General features: G+C 40.7%; 1 protein-coding gene across 8 annotated transcripts in view; it reads right to left on the minus strand.

Moving 5' to 3' along the window:
• The window catches only part of NAV2 (neuron navigator 2), a 388,804-nt gene that overhangs the window by 36,658 nt on the left and 335,023 nt on the right, over positions 1-17,123 (minus strand). For 6 of the 8 annotated variants that reach the window (XM_071417131.1, XM_071417129.1, XM_071417130.1 and 3 more), the window contains 6 exons: positions 12,501-12,792; positions 10,875-11,577; positions 6,968-7,435; positions 5,909-5,974; positions 4,659-4,703; positions 1,792-1,952 (listed from right to left, as the gene is read on the minus strand). In XM_071417131.1, the coding sequence (XP_071273232.1) occupies positions 1,792-1,952; positions 4,659-4,703; positions 5,909-5,974; positions 6,968-7,435; positions 10,875-11,577; positions 12,501-12,792 (1,735 nt within the window). The remainder of the gene's footprint in view (positions 1-1,791; positions 1,953-4,658; positions 4,704-5,908; positions 5,975-6,967; positions 7,436-10,874; positions 11,578-12,500; positions 12,793-17,123) is intronic. The other 2 variants (XM_071417127.1, XM_071417126.1) reach the window with 1 other exon arrangement.

The following is a 17,123-nucleotide window of genomic DNA, read 5'->3' on the forward strand; positions in this document are numbered from 1 at the left end:
TCTGGTCATAAACTAATTCATTAATTAGTTAATGAATTAATTAATTATTTAATTTGGAACTGTTCTTCCACAAAAATTGTAGTATTTTGTTTCTATAGAGCAGGACTTACTTTCTTCAAAGCCTTCAAGTTCTAAGAAAATGACATTTTTCTATGTATTTTAGTCACAAATATAAAGAGCTCTAGTTTCCTAATAGCTGTACAGTTCAGAACTTTCAGCTATGACATCCTGACAACTGTAAATTACTAATTTTGCCTTAAAAGCCAATATTCTTCCAGCCAGTGTTTAGAGTACAAAAGTACTGTAATCTCACATTTCTCAAAAGAGCTTTTGTGCTAAAATTATGCCTGCTATTTACTAAGAATTAGTTCATTTGTGGGGAAAAAGAGAGAACAAAATCATTGCTCATCTGGTTCCTCTTGGTGTGCTGTCCTTGCCTGTTTCTATATAGACCACCAACTGATACAGACTATTGTAGAAAACAGGATAATTCATAATTTGCTCTTAAATTAGATACAATGACCTTTCTTAACTACAATATCTCTAAGCTCTCATCTTAAAAACATAGGAAAACATATTTTCTTTTTTTTTTTTTTGGTGTTCATTGCAGTTTGTGGCCATTATTTGAAGCTAATACAAATAATCTCCAACACTGTACATAGAGAGTTAAGTTTCTGGACTTATGACAATAACTTTTTGGTTATTTTTTTTTTAATTTCATGAATTTTCCTGACAGTTTGCTAGCTGTTGGAAATGCAGCCATGCTGTGTGTATATTCAGCTGAAATTTTGCTAAGTGTCAGTTTATTTAAAGCCACTTATTGAATGTGTTTCTTTCCAGAACACTCAAGGAAAGGCTCTAGAATGTCATTACTGCAACTCAAAATGACACTAGAAATAAGTGACTGTGCAATCTGCTCCAAATTCCCATAAGAAGTTCACAAGTGCAAGCTTAACCATTTTGCACATAATTATTATCTATAAATTAGTTACTGTAAACAATATATTTATTTTAAACAATAATATTAATTATTATGGAGGGGCTTTTGAAAGTCATAAACAAATAGGTATTTTCTTTCCAAAAGTTACTTCAAGATGAAATTTACAAACCTGAAGAAACTGCAAAGCAACAAAGTCATATTTAAGCAGCCCAACAGAGATGAGCACCGCTAGCACTTTAAATCAGGTTATTTCAACTGCTGATACAGTCAACTAGAACCTGCAATGCTTCATGGATCCTGCCAATCAGCATTTATTGTTTCCTTAATTTAAAATGTGTTTATCAAAGACATTAGGTGAAGGAATGGCAGTTTTTCTGACTTGAAACTCCCCTGATTTTTATATACTGCTTGACTGAGCTTTCTGCAGTTTTCCAACGAGTCATTTGAAAAAGACAAAGATAAAACACCAAACTGATGAGACTGGCACACACAGTATGTAAAATGCTTGGATTTTAGAGGATTATAGATGTTGCAACATCTGCAGGCAACATCATATGTCCTCTAAGCACCCCAATGGGTGATATCAACGAACAGCTCTACTGAACATTTTATAAACCTCACAGTTTATATTAAAGAATCTGATTAGTCCCAGAGAATCAAAGTTACTGCAAGAATGGCACCTTTGGGCATAGGAGATAATAATGCTAATTAGTCACACTCATTTCAGTGAGAGTGCTTCCACAGGTTCAATGTGGGCCTTGGAGCTGCTGAAAGAAAATTATCTTGTGCAACATGCTGCTTTCAGGACACACAATGCATTGCTGTGATTATTCAAACAGATAATTATTCACCAAGCTGTGAGAAGTTAAATCTGGTTCCAGAGGGTGATGTTATGCTGGATCCAGATGAAAATGGAGAATTGGCAGCAGTATCCTGCAGGCCTCCTGCTGAATGGGACCGGAGCCATTCCTTCGCATCCTCTTGACTACGGAGCTGGGAGGATGGAGTGTACCTGCAAAAACAAACAGGTTTTTCACCATGAACTTTAGTATTTATCTGACTTTTTTGTTAAAAAAAAAAGACAACCAAAAAAAAAAACCAACCATGAAATGTCACAAGGCTTGGGGTGGGAGAGAGAGAGAAAGAAAAAAGGAAGAATCCTCGTATGAAATTAAAGGATTAAGTAATCTAAACCAAATAGAATTCTGAATTAAGGAGCTGCTCCAAGCTCTTCCAACATGTTCCTAATTCATTTTGCCTCTGTTTGGTAGGGGGAAAGACCAAACCACAAACTTCATTCCAATGGCTTCAGGTGTAATCAAAGCAGAGTGAACCAAAAGTTACAGGTAGAAGTTGTGCTGTGTAGCACTGTAGGATAAAACGTAGTGTGTGCTACATCATGTGATTTAGAAATAAAACTGTAACTTTGAAAACCTTTCCCTAAGTTATGCCAAAATTCTAACACTATTTAAATACTTTGGTACATCAGTAACCTTAGCTGACTCTTGGTGATATTATAACCAAATTCAAGTCAACAAAGCCATTATCAGGATTTTTTTAAACAAGCTGTGACCCAGTATTTCATATTCCAGACATCCATATAAGGTCTGTGGAGGTGTATCCCATTTAGTTCAAAACCAACAGCACTGAAACATCATAAAGGAGACTATGTTTAGCCTTTTCTGAAGGCAAAGAAAATAGCAGAAACATGGTCTATGCCAACACCAGTGGCAAAAAAACCCCTGGCTTCAGCTTAGGTTTCATTTATTGTGTCTATGTGTGAAAAATAGGTATGTTAGGACAGGTGTTCTGTGAGCTACGTGATAGGGCACAGGTACCACCAGCCAGAGCTTCATGGAAACACTTCTCTGCTGATGGAATTCAGTGTCTGTCTTGGGCTATGCCATTGCCTTTGGACAAATATTTATGAGTTCCCTAGCTCTCCTTCCAAAAACTTACAGCCTATTATTTGCTGATATTATCTATTTAATTAATTTGATTCCCTTCAAGTAAATGCCCTACAGTAAGATATCACTTATTAAGATTATTTTAAATCAATGGGAACACTGCAAGAATTTTAAAAGTCAATCTGCTTTCAAAAAATGCATTCATTCTTCTGCTTATGCCTCAACACTTCAGCAGCAATCCCTGACAATCTGCATCTCTTAAACTTTGCATATAAATCAGTTTATTTAGAAAGGGGCTTTAAACAGTCATGTTACCTTAACACACTACAGATTTATTTTTATTGTCAGCATTAATACCTACCTCTTCAGCACTCAAATGTTTTGATCTTAGAAAAGAGTATTTATTAGAGACACAGTTGACCATAGAAACATTAAAACAAATTGCCATTTTAAGAAAGGCTTTAGTACTCAGCTTCATGGGACAAGGCTGCTCTGAAGAACAAGATGCACAGCACAGAAAAAATCACAGCTGCAGTTTCGAGGCAGTGATCCCAGACGCTGCATTAAGCAATTCAGAATCTGAATTTTCTTAATTGTCAGAGATACCTTCTGTAAATTCTCTAACATGTAAAGCATTTCATTAGCATAGCTAATAGTAATTCTGGTTAGAATTGCTTGTATCAATGGGAAAAAAAAGTATGTTATAAAAATCACTACCTCACAGATGTACAAAATATGTGAGAAGACAACAGCTCAAAGTTCATTTGATGATTTTTTTTGTTATTTTCTATGAGAGTAGAGAATAAGGTATAGATTACATAGATTATAAATTATAAGATATAGATTAAGGTATTATGATGCAATTTTTAAAAAAATTTAATATGTCCAATTTCATCCTGAAAGTTTTGGTGTTATCTTGTAAATCTTTTCTATTTATATCACAACACAAGGTTCTCAAAGTTAAAAAAACTATTTCAGGTCATTCCATGTAATAGGCACAGAAACAACAACATTACTGTTTTTAAATCAAGCCCAGGGATGGTTTGAGATGCTTTCCAGCAATTAGGCCAGCAAAAGCCACAGTTCTTGCTCAAGCAGTGAGGCCACTGGATGAAAAAAGCTCAGTTGTCAATGGCTTTCTTTGAGGATTGAAAGAAAGCAAGAAAGAAGGAAGAAGAAAGGAAGAAGAAAGCAAGAAAAAAGGAAAAAAAAGGGAAGAAAAAGGGAGGAAGAAAGGGAGGAAGAAAGGGAGAAGAAAGGGAGAAGAAAGGGAGGAAGAAAGGGAGGAAGAAAGGGAGGAAGAAAGGGAGGAAGAAAGGGAGGAAGAAAGGGAGGAAGAAAGGGAGAAGAAAGGGAGAAGAAAGGGAGAAGAAAGGGAAAAGGAAGAAAAAAGGGAAAAAAAGGAAGAAAAAAGAAACAAGGAAGAAGAAAGGAAGAAGAAGGGAAGAAGAAGGGAAGAAAAAAGGAAGGAGAAAAGGAAGGAGAAAAGGAAGGAGAAAAGGAAGGAGAAAAGGAAGGAGAAAAGGAAGGAAAAAAGGAAGGAAAAAAGGAAGGAAAAAAGGAAGGAAAAAAGGAAGGAAAAAAGGAAGGAAAAAAGGAAGGAAAAAAGGAAGGAAAAAAGGAAGGAAAAAAGGAAGGAAAAAAGGAAGGAAAAAAGGAAGGAAAAAAGGAAGGAAAAAAGGAAGGAAAAAAGGAAGAGCATTGTTGCCACCTCTTGCAAACTGCGACCATCACCACCAGCCACAACAGAAACACAAAGCAAACTCCAAAGCCACCACAGAAGATGTTAAACCACGTGGAAACACCAATACCTGAGTCCCTTCTTAGGCAAAGTGTTCCTATCAAGATGTGGGTCGCTGCAGAAAAGTTAAAAGAAAAGAACTTCAGAGAAGAACAAAAGGGAAGGAATCAGATCAGGACGAAGGACGCACAAACATCTGCATCACCTTTTCAGAGGAAAAGGTGCTGGGGCCTCCCTACAGAAACATGCACAGACCTCCTCACCAGGTGGGGTTTGCACAAACATGCAGCTGCTATCATGCCAGTGAACCACATCTCTTCACAACCTCACTTCACTGTTTCTCCTACCCACAATGAACAAAAATGGCTCTTTAGACATCAAATGGGTGTTTAAAAATACACTTTTCAGCAGGCTATTGGTAAAACCTCATGGGAATATTCTACCTTCCCATCATTTCTTTCAGCAGACACCCTTTAGGGAATGCACCTAATTACTGTAAAGAGGTATTGAGCCCAGACTTTTAAATTTCCAAATCTTAGCCTAACTTCCATTAGCAAAGTAAAATAGACCGATCAGTTGCCCAAAACTCAACTATTTCAGTTTATGTTTTTACAACTGATGAGCAGAGCTTGTTAATTTGTTTTTAAAGAAAATACCCCTGTGGTAAGTAAATTAATTAAATTACAACCCTTATAGCTAAGTTACAGTATGGGACTAGGATAAAAATTACATCAGTGAGAAAAAGTGAGCTTGAATGTTTAGATTTGTGTCATCTTTTCCTAACTTTAACATTCATTTGTACAAGGATGACTGTAAAGTACCAAAGTACTTGGAAAACACTCATGAGCCAAGCTGCAGTAAGAGACTGATGACACTGAATGACACAGGGACTTCACAACAAAAGGGACAGGCCAGAAAGGCAGTGGGAAAAGCAGCATGCCAGAGGAATGCTGAAATGCTAGTGAGAGTTTAGATTTGTAGGGAAAAAAAAAAAAAAGGGCACGACTTTCAAATTGCCTTTGGCAAAGATATGAAGGGTGGGTTAAAAATAGTCCCCCAAACCAAAGGGCATTCCCAGAAATGAGAGCAACACCAAAAACATGCCAACTGTGCTGTATGCCACTCTCCAGATTGATTTGGGTGGGGAGATGGGTGTTTGCAGGGACTCTCACTGGCATGTCTTTGTGTCAGTTCACACCTGGATGATGAACACAACAGAGCACTCAACTGAGCACAGTCTGGCACAAAACAATTTGCTTCACTGAGATGGGCAACAAAACCTGCAGCCTTGAGCATACTCCTGTCCTGAGACAGCATTACCTGTCCTGTCTCCTGGGCAAAGTATTTCGGCAGAATTTGGGGCTAGCAGCAGGGGAAGAAAGAGGGCTAGAAAGAGCAGTCCAACAAGACAGAAAACAAGAGAAGGACTATTAGAATGAAAAGATGAAGGAACAAAAAGGAATTATAATAAAACACAAACAGAACCCCAAACTGTCAGAACATTACATTCAGGTGCAATTTTCTCCATTGAGATGCAGCTACAAACATCTTGCTACCTGAACTCATCACTACTGGTCAGGACATAGCTGATTTCCAGTGCTTGGAAAGGTTCTGCTTTCATCTACAAGAGGTCCCTCAGAGACCTGCAGAGCTCACCCCAGTGTCAGCTTCAGCTCAGTGTGCCACCAATCCAGCTCTGATACTGGAAAATCCCCGTTCCCTCCTTCCTGCTCAGCCTCCTCCCAGGTCCTACCCTGTGTCCACACAGGTACCAGTGAATCTCATTGTACACAGAGCTGTGGAAGTGATCAGTCTGAAATACAATTCAGCTGATTGCTTTTCACTCGGATCCAGCTCCCAATAGGATTCACTAAGCATTCACATGAATGCTTGTGCTGAAATATTGTAGTGAACAACTGGAGACAGGACAAGACAGCAGGGAGAGGATGAGAAGGGACCAAGTGACTACAGAGATGGGGACTTGTCTTTTCAGCATCACCTCCAGTTTGAAAGTCATCAAATTCTCCAATCAAAAAGCTTAACAGGAAATGGTTGACTTTTCAAATCAAAATTGGAGGGTTTTTAAAAATACCACTACCAGTTCAATTAACAGTAGATCTTTGGAAGGATCTGGTAGTGAAAAAAAGTTGTCACATTGGCTGCAACAGCAAAACAAAAACCTGTTCTGAACCCATCCTCCTGCTCTGACCTGGGCTCCTTTCTGGGAATAACTTATCTGTATGTTCTAGTCCTGGAGCTATCTGCACTGCCTGCTAAGAGGCATTACTTGATCTGTATCTGCAGCATTGGCTACTGCTGCCAGGACTTCATTCCCACTCGAGATACAAACGTATGGAAAGAAGAGGACAACCCACTAACCTTTCAGACAACGTGGTCTTAACACTGTTGGTTCGGACGAAGGGAGTCAGAGAATCATCCTTGGAGGCTGGAATCAAGCCACTGGAGGAGTTGTGGCTCAGCCCACCTCCACTGCTCAGGGAGATGTCTATGGACTCACAGCTGGTGTGAAGGCTGCTGACAGACTGGTATCCCATGCCATCCTTGCTAACTGCAGAAGAACTACTGGCGTTGGTACCCCATGTCAAGCTGTTGGAAGGAGCTGAGTGTGCAGAGCTGGGGCTGGAAGCCAGTGGAGACTGGTTGAGATCTGTGTTTTTACCATAGAGGGGACTGCTGCCCCCACTGCTCAGCACACCACTGCCAGATGGGGAGTCAAGGTTACCCTGCTGGTTCATGGTAGCATGAGGGTTGGAGATCACTACTGAGTTTTTCATATTTTCAGCTGTTGTGATGGGAACTTGTTTACTAGGCTTGCCACCAAAAAGTCTGTAAAAAAGAAGACAGCATGAAAAATACATAAAATGGAACAGTAAACACAAGGATATCTTATATTTCATCTTAGCTTCAGAAAACCAGTATTGAGTACCTGATCCTAGATTGTACATATGCAACTATGCATTTATAATCTCCTTGTGTTCACTGTCCCTTTCAATAAAGCCCAGAGGCAATTACAACAGCTCCAAATCTATCTCAGGTGTGTCACCTTTGAATCATCAACCAATACTTCCAGCAAGCTAAAATACAGCTCCACAGAACTAAGATATAACCACATCCTCTTCTATTCCTTAAGGAAAAAGGACACCAGAGAAACAATCTGATGTATGGAATGCTAGAGATTGGAAGCTTGCTGACCGGGTAAATTCTGCACAAAAGCAGCTTTTGCTGGCATGCAACAAAGTACTCATACCAAATGTAGGCTTGCTTCATTCCAAGCTGGCTGGAAATGGTATTTTTTAGTGGAGAATGTGATGCTACCTGCTTTTTGGCACCTGGAATTGGCTAGTAAAAAGCTAGGTGAGTTCCAGAAGTTGAGGAGGGAGGAGATGGAGGAGGCTGACCACAGCATCACTGCTGCCTGTGATGCAGCTCATTGCCAAGGAAGCAAAGACCCCAATTCCCTCAAAAACAGTCAATGGGAAACTTCTCAGAAGTGCCCAAGTGCCTCAGTAGTAAACTAATCAATCATTCCAAAACTGATCTTCAAAATTAGGAAGGAGGAGTATCTTCCACTCCAGCTTCAAACTCCACCCCAAAACACTGCTTTTGTTTCTGCCTCTTGGCTCCTGTAACTACCTTTGGAACCTTAGTTTTCCTCACACATACCTGTACAGATTTGCTTTTCTATCATTCACTGTGGATGAAACCTTTCAGAATAGAGGACTACAGCACTTACACACAAGTGCTCCTGAAGACTTAGGGGTGGGCATGCTCCAGGCAGAACTTTCTCTGCTTTGGAGCATGTCCAGGTTGTTGGACACCTGGACACTAGCTCACACTGTCCATCACTTCCCAGAAACACAGGCTGTGTTAGAGCTGTGGGCACCTGGAGCAAGCCCACATTTTAAAAGAAAGAGCTCCTGTTGCCCAGCTATAGCAGGGAGAGGGAAGAGTGGACACATAGGAGCTGTGAAACCATCAAGCTGATGTTGCTTCTCATTCCCAGAGCTTGGGAGGAGAAGCTGATCTGCTTCCCTTCCTGTCCAAAGACTTGTTTTTGGGTTTAAGTAGTCAAGAGGCTTCCTCATCAGAGTTTTAGGCAGCAGCAGTAGGAAGCCTTGCTAGGGCCCAGCTTCTGCCAGCAGTGGTGGAATGATGCTGTCAATGGCCCAGCAGCAGTGTCCAGGCTGCACAGGTGCTTCCTGCAGCTCCAGTGCATGAAACACACCTGAGCTGGGCAGCTGCTGCTACATACTTGCCACAAGGCACCTGGACAACACTTCCAACTGAGAGGGCAGGTTTAGATCAGACATAAGGAAGAAATTCTTCCTTGTGAGGACGGCGAGGCCTTGGCACACTCTGCCCAGGGAAGCTGAGGCTGCCCCATCTCTGGAAGTGTTCAAAGCCAGGCTGGGTGGGGCTTTGAACAAGCTGGGATAGTGGAAGGTGTCTCTGCCCATGGCAGGGGAATCAGAATAAAATGATTTTCAGGGTCCCTTCTGACCCAAACCAGTCCATGATTCCATATACCAGCTTAGGGCATTCCCCAAGGTATTCCTGTGCCAGAGCATACAACCTCTTCAGCTGCACTGGGGAAACCACTCTTAAAGAAAGCATCCCAGAGCTTAAAAAACTCCAAATACCCACACAACAGTTTGATAAACTGTTTTTAAGCTACCCCCTGTTTATGACAACATGGAAGTTACATATATTTGTGAACTTATAGGTAAATCTGTACCATTACAAAGGTATGGATTCCAATTCAGTGTGTAACACCAAAAAAAAAATACAGGGCCAAGAGGAAATAAGCAAAAAACAATGTCTGCAACTCAACTACAAAAATTAAGCTCAAAATCTTCTTTACTGTCATCCTAGAAATCAGTAATAAGCAGACGAGGCCCAATTCAACTCTGATGCATTTCAACACATGACAACTTTGACAGGCTGGCGAAAATTCAAGTGTGAAATTGTAAATCAAATGGGGGAATAGTTAAATTGAGCCTCAGTGTCTGCTCTTTGAAGTTTCATGTATTTCTAATGTAGCATTTCAATTACATAGCCAGCAATGCAGCTTTTTAGTAATAAAAAATTCCCAATCACATTCCTGAGGCACACTGAAATCACTGAAAACACTGAAAACCTGCATTTACCATTGTGTATCCTATAGAAGTGAAAGGGCTACTGGAGTTTTTAAGTAGCCATTGATGAAAATTACATGTTCCAAAGTACATGGCTTATCTATTGTTAACCAGGTACAAAATAAAGTATCTTCAATTGTCCTCACACAGACTCTTCAAATAAAACCACCCATCTAAAAACAGTTTACAGCATCAGCCTAAGCTGCCATCACAGCCATTATGCTTGCACTGGTGCTTCAGATGGAATGTGGCTTTCTCACATCACTTGAAGCAGGATGATGGAGCATAACTGTATGGGTATTATGGGCGTCACGACAAAATGAAATGCAAAACACTGCAACTTGAAACACACAAGCTACTTAAATTCAGTTGAAAAATAATATTAACAGAACTTTTCACCAATATCAAGGCTCTGATATACACTGCATCAACAATTAGCTCCTCACTAACTATTTGTTAATGTTAGTGTGGGGGGTACTCTCGGAGAAACAGAAGACAGATAGGATTTTTGTCCAAAAAATAGTATTAAATAAGAAAATTTAACCCAGCTTAGACAGTAATTTTATTTAGGGTTCTTCTTCACAGGCTAAAATGTTGAGTCTTGCAACATACTGGGCTAATCCACACAAGCTATAATAGTTTGCTTTGGGTGAATCCAAGTCTGGCAGGTCAATGCCACTGTCATCATGAAAATCTGAGATAACCCTCCAGTTGTTGGTTTATTTGATCCACGACTGGAATATTTCCAGGTTTGTTACATATACATCTGTGCAAGAACTCTTCAGTAACCTTCAGGTAAGAAAATTCTTATATCTGTGATATCTGCACAGATGAAAGCCTCCAGGTATGGCTTCTGCAACAAGGTGACTCAGATTGTAATTGCCAAAGCTTCTGCCAGACAGGTTTGGTTTTTTTCCTGAACGTTAGACTTCTGCTGCTGTCGCGTGACGCCCTACGTATCCACAACACTGGCCAAGCTGTTTATGTGAAATTAAATGTAAATACCGAGACCCTGAAGTAGGACACTACATAGAAAGTGCTGCACCGAAGCCAGCCGGGCCTGGCTGGCAGAGTGCTGCTCATTGAGCTCCCACTAACACCACTGCAGAAGCGAGGAATTTGTTGCCTACCTGCGCAGGGTGGGAGAGGCCACATCGGGGTACTTGACTCCTTGCTGGTGGGTACTCTGAGCTCCGCTAGCAGCAGGCTGTGATGCAGGGTTCACTTTAACAGAATTACATGAAGCCACGCTTTCGTTGTCAGACGAAATCCCTTTCTCTTTATCAGTCTGATTGACTAATCCTGGCAGAGAGCTTCCAAGGATTACCTTGGCAGGCTCTCTGATTTTAGGGACAGGCAGCCCAGCTGACTTGCTGCTTATGTTGGAGTCTATGCTACTCGTGCTAGATCTATTCCCAGCTCCACTTCTGCTACTGGATTTACTGGGCCGGGGTAAGCTACGGTACTGAAGATTAGTTCGTGCACTAAGTGCTAAGTAGCCATCATCCTGGTTCTGGGAGCCATCAACACTAGTCTTCCGACCAGTGGTCCTACCCATGAGTCCAGATGACTTGGGGATCTTTCCCAAGGTAGCCGATCTACTGGTGAGAGTTGCCCCACTGGCAGTGATTATGGTCATGCCTACGGCTGACCCGCTCTGTTTCTTAAATCCAAATGTATTAGCATTAGCAGCAGCTGTCCTAGAGTTACTTGTGGGAAGCTTTTTGGATTCATCACCACTGCTGCGTCCTGCATCTGATGGGGAACGTTTAACATGTCCAGCTTTAGGAGATAGTCTACCCTTTTCTGATACCTTGGCGTCATCAGTTTTCCCTACAAAAATAGAAAAAGAATTCTAATATTTAATGACTTGAAAACATCAAGCAAATGATGAAACTCAAAGCAGCATGAAAAGCAAAAGCGTGTTAGCCACTGCAGTGCGGTTCAAAGTTATGATCTAGTCTGCACTGAGCTTACATGCCACTCTAGTGAGTTACACATGCAGACTTGCCAAAGAAAGTATGTGGTGCCTTTGCCTTTGAGAATATGAAAAGCAGAACAGCCTCACGTAATAGTGACAGATAAGAAAAAAAAGTTTCTCTCTGTAGCTACCACAGGTCGATCATTTCTATCATTATGCGCTAGTAGTGTTAGGTTGATAATATAATTTCCCTAAAAGGCATTGTTAAAGCATTTGTATTGTTCAAAACAATATATAACTTTAACTTTTTGATATACAATTGTGTACAAGACCTAATAAAAAGAGAGATATTAAATTATATTGCTTGATTATGCAAATTCAATCAATTTTCATTCACACATCTGCAAGTGCTAAAATCATTAATACACTTAAAAGAGAATTCAGAAATCATGTTTAGTATAAACAAACATGCTTGTTTAGTAAGGGGGGGGGAGAAATCTCCTCAACCTTATATATTGTATGCTCTTGGTTAACAGTAATTTTCAAAACTAAAATTATATTACTTATTCTTCACACAGCAATACTGTGCCAAATAAATAGTTTGGCTTAAGACCAGAGTTTTTCATGAAAACAACTGGCAAGGTCTACTAATTCGAAATACACATTTTCAGACAGAAATAGAAATGTGAACGTACAAGATGCTGCTTAGGTTAAAGCAATGCCTAAAAATACAGACAGGATTACCTGAAGTTCAAGTTCTGCCTCTGCAAAGTACTTAAACTGTTTTCACACCGAACACATTTTTGGCTTGTTTACATCTCACGCCTTTTCTCACCTGTTCCAGGTGTCTTTAACGTGCCTGAGGTGGTTGAAGGTTTGGGCCTTGGTGTGGTAATGCCAACCTGAGCTGACATGCCCCGTCGCCAGGAGCCCGTCTGGGCAATAACAGTGTTCTTCCTACCAGAAGTGCTTTTATCAGACTCATCCGACACATCAGAGGGGTTCCGCCTCCATTTGGACCCCGGCTCCATTTTTATGCCGCTATCAGATCCCCCATCGGATTTCTTGACTTCATCACCCGACCACAAGGAATTCCGCTCCACCTGGGAATGCTTCTCTGCGTCGGTCTAGGACAGATAAGGAATTGCAAGGCAACTTTCAGAGCAAGTCTTTCTTTTAAGAAGCTTTGTAAGTAGGAACCATCACCCTGATTAATCAGCTCAGCAGTCATCTCTGAGTACCAACAAACATGACATGCTTTTGATGAAGAAATGTCACAGCAAGAAATTAACCCCAGCAATATTTTTTGAATATGCTTTATAAGAAAAATACAAAAAATCACAACAGCCACGCTCCTTGGAATAAATAAAGGGGAAAAAAACCCTACTTGATGTATAAAGGACATATTCAGCTCCATGACATTTATAATCCTCCATCTCAAATTTCTGACAAATCCTTTTACTGCAATGCCAAAAAAGCATTTCAAACCTGTGCAGCCAGCTTTCCTTTGTTCCTGCTGCTTTCTTATCTCTTGTCTGGCAATCTGATCTCCAGAGCATGAGGAGGCAGCTTTTGGAACAGATCTGAATATGTGGAATGCTCTTAATTCTAACCTAACATGGTAGAAGGACACCCAAGGACTGAAGAAAACCTTTCTAACAATACTCAAGACTGACTTCAATACATAAATTACTTTAGTTTCTCTTGCAGACTGTTTTTTCCCCGTACTCTTTGCACAGATTGATAGTGTTACCAGTCTCTTATGGAGAATTTTGCTAAGCTCAATATTAAATAGAAAAATTTCTCATTAGCGAACCTTTGCCAAAATCTCGGAAATACCTACATTAAATATATTACCCTACATATATGTGTATACTTTATACATTCCCCATGCATTAATATTCCCCACTGCTAAGGATTACTCTTCTAGAATTCTACTCCTGTCAAATGCCGTTGATTAAATTTGGTGAATGTGGTAACACAACAACCAACCATTTTGTGATCAGGCAATGACAAATATCCACACATTTGACTCTGATCAGGATAAAAAATTCATAGCTGAAGTGTTCTCCAAGCACCACAGCACCATGAAAGAGACTGACAATTCAGCACCTGACTGCAGTTCCCAAGTACAGCCCGATGGGTTTTGGTGAGGTTTGATGCCACCTTTCTGCCCTGCAGCCTCAGCAGAAGGTGAATGTGCTCAGAACTGTGTGGTAGGCAAAAGGAATAATTTATTTAAAAGGAAATTATTTTAAATATCCCAAAGCATTATAAAGCTCACAGTCTTTATTCCTTTTGGAAAATCAGAAAAACACAGCACAGGAGAAGCTGTAAGATTATTTACCATGCTTTTCAGCTTTTAAGTTCCTAAAGAATGTTTGAAGTTTATGACTTTCCTTTACCTATCAGATCACACCATTAATATTAAAGAATTCAGGGGAACTGTGGTTGAATTTCCTCTGCTTTTTACTGTAACTAATTTTTTTTAAAGCCTGAAAAACTAGTTAAGCGATCAGTGTGTGAAAGCTGACACCACATATCACAACGGTCTTTCTTCAGTCAGGAAACAGGGCTTGAGTTATTTATCTACATATTGAGTCATTAGACTAACATGCATTTTGAATTATGGATTTAGGTAATATTATATTCTTGTATTTTCCTTGTGCTACGCAAATGTTGTTTCCCTACCTCTCCATTCAGAGAGAGCAACCCAGTGTAGGCTTGAGTGGATCTGCTTTCTAACTCCCTTCTCTTCCTGTGCCTGCCAGGTTTGGGGCTGGTGGGTCACCTTTCTATTTCTGACCATCAGTAGGTGTGCAATAAACTCACAGTGTGACTGTTCCTACATCTTGTTCCTCTCCAAAATCACTATTTCATGCAAACAGCTCCTACATTCAGAAACCTTGGAAGAGAGCACAGGCAAAAAGTACCAAATAATCAACTAGCAAAGGCACCTCAAAGACACCATTCCTCACGTGGTCACTTCAGTATCTTGTTCCAAGCTCCTTGTCTGGAATTGTGTGTATGCACTGCTACTGTTCAAGAACAAGAAATACACCTACCTGCTAGCAAAGGCCTTATTTTAGTTTTGGTTGACTAGGAAATATTCCTGTACCTTCTATTTCCCCTCCCCTAATCTGTAAGGTTAGTACAGCCAGTCTCCACAGAGAGAACAGCACTGCAAGAAGTCCTCTCTACCTTTGCCCTCCTGCCTTTTATTCTACTACTACACCCACAGCCAAAGCTTTCCTGCAGCCTTTGAAATGCTGCACCTCCACCTCTGAAACCCTCTGGCCAGAGATGTTTCTGTTTGATGGTAAATACTGAGAACAGCACAGAAACATGACTAAGGAATCAAAACCAAAACACAGTGAAACCTGGCTTGGGGATTGCAGCTGAAACTCCACCCACCCAGAAGGGTGAAAGTGGAAATACTCCTGGCTGGAGGTCATGGCAAGACACAGCGAGCACAAGCTGAGAGCAAAGCCTGAGCTAGGAGCAAACCACCAGGATTTCTCACCTCACTCATAAAGTTTTTGTAAATCTGAAGCTGTGAACAGATCAAACCCATCTTTACTGAGAAGATGCCTTATCCAACTGCTTAGGCATGCTGCAGTTTTCTATTTAAAGGAACCTTTCTATCTTCCAGTCTTTCTACAATCTCATGATTGAATTTGTTACTTGGTCTCCTTCTCCCATCTTATTTCAGTTAAATAAGTTATTTTCAAATGCCCACCAGGTCTTAATTTCTCTTGAAAGAATGCATATGATGTGACTTCAAAGGCACACTATATGTAGTACTGCGATAAAGGTAACTTACCTAATGCTGTGCAATAAAAAGGAAAAATACTAGGGTGCCAAAACTCCTGTAACTACATTAAAGTGGTTTGGTACTTGGCATAATCACAGCAGGACATGGGAATGTGGCATGGCAAATTCTGGTTCCCAACACTAGCTTGTTCAGAAACAACTTGCAAATATCTTCACTGCATTGCTATGGAGAGGATGCAGCTATGAATGTCTCTGAAGATGGAGTTAATATCATATTTAAGTCCTGTTTCTCAAAGATGGGGAAACTGCAGCTTCTGGAGTATGGGGTACTCATCAGCCCTGAAAATCAGAGGGAAATCTCAACAGAGATTTTTTCCTACTGCAACTATGCCTTTCTTTGCAGAGACGATTCTGCCTGAGTTACTGATTTTATCAGCACACACTGACATGTTCAGACTCTCTCCCTTTGATGTTGCTGCATTATTTGCTTGGACTCCCAGCTGCACATGTATTAGCTTCAAGCTCCCTCCTTAATTAACTGAAATCCAACTCCTGTACCCTCTCAAAGAGATGTGACAGAATCACAACAGCTCAAAAGCACCTACTGTTTAGGAGAGCCAAAGCAAAGGACACCCTCAGAAGAAAAGTCCACATCTCTCTGCAAATGTGTGCTAGTCCTTTGTGGCTTTCCTTCCTGGGGAAGGAAAACCTGGGCACTGGCCATCACAGAGTCCTTCAGGAGAGACAGAAAAGGTGTCTCTGCAGCATTCACTGCATCATGAGCTCTGAGGTCTACAATTGGCAGCAAAAAATTAACCCTGCAAACCACGCATTTCAGCACTCCAAGCTCTTTTCGTTCTCTTGGCTGACAAGATTCAGGTAGTTTGTTCCACTGAAAATGAACTATTTTATGGGCAGTAATTTGCAGATAACAGAAGACCTGGAATAAGGATTGTCACTCATGAAAACTGAGGAGAGAAGCAGGTCAGAGACAAACATCACACCAAAAAACTGCAAACACCACTTGCACATTCTTGGCTCCCAGCTTCCTCTGCCAATAACTATGCTCTACTGCCTGAACAAGCTCCAGCTGCTTTTCTTCTGGTGTCTGTCTGCACCCTCTTGGATACTGTAATAGTTGTGGAGGAGGAAGAGGAGTTTGTCAACACAGATTTTGATCTCTCAAAGGTGTTTCCAAGAATCTGATCCATCAGAAGATAGAAGTCACATGAGTTTCTATTTTTTTTCCTTAGGTTAATGTTTAGTCACATCTCCCTAAGTATTCCTTTTTTTCCCCCCCAACAGTATTACAATGTTGAGACAGTAACAATTGTCAAAAATACTTCCAGTTGCCCATCTTACTCTGAAAAACATGCTTGATGGATCTTAACTCCTCTCAGCTTGTATGGGACTTGTATTAGCAGTTCCAAGTGCCTGTGCAGTCGCTGATAGGCAAACAGAGGCTACCTGGAAACCCTTTGTGCAGGCTCAAATATGCACTGCATGGCAAGGGAACAAAGACTGCTCTGTGCTTGCACCACAGCTCTGGAGACAGAGCAATACCTCACAGCAACCACAGGTCTCCACCAAAACTGATGTCAAAAACAGATTTAGGAGCCACTGATGAAAAGGACTGGAGAAGATTAAAAGAGGGAAGGAACAGAGGAGCAGGTCACAGCAATAT

Source organism: Agelaius tricolor, unplaced genomic scaffold (assembly GCF_023055355.1).
Source record: "Agelaius tricolor isolate 1412-34295 unplaced genomic scaffold, bAgeTri1.0.p SCAF_67, whole genome shotgun sequence".
In the NCBI taxonomy this organism is placed as follows: Eukaryota; Metazoa; Chordata; class Aves; order Passeriformes; family Icteridae; genus Agelaius; species Agelaius tricolor.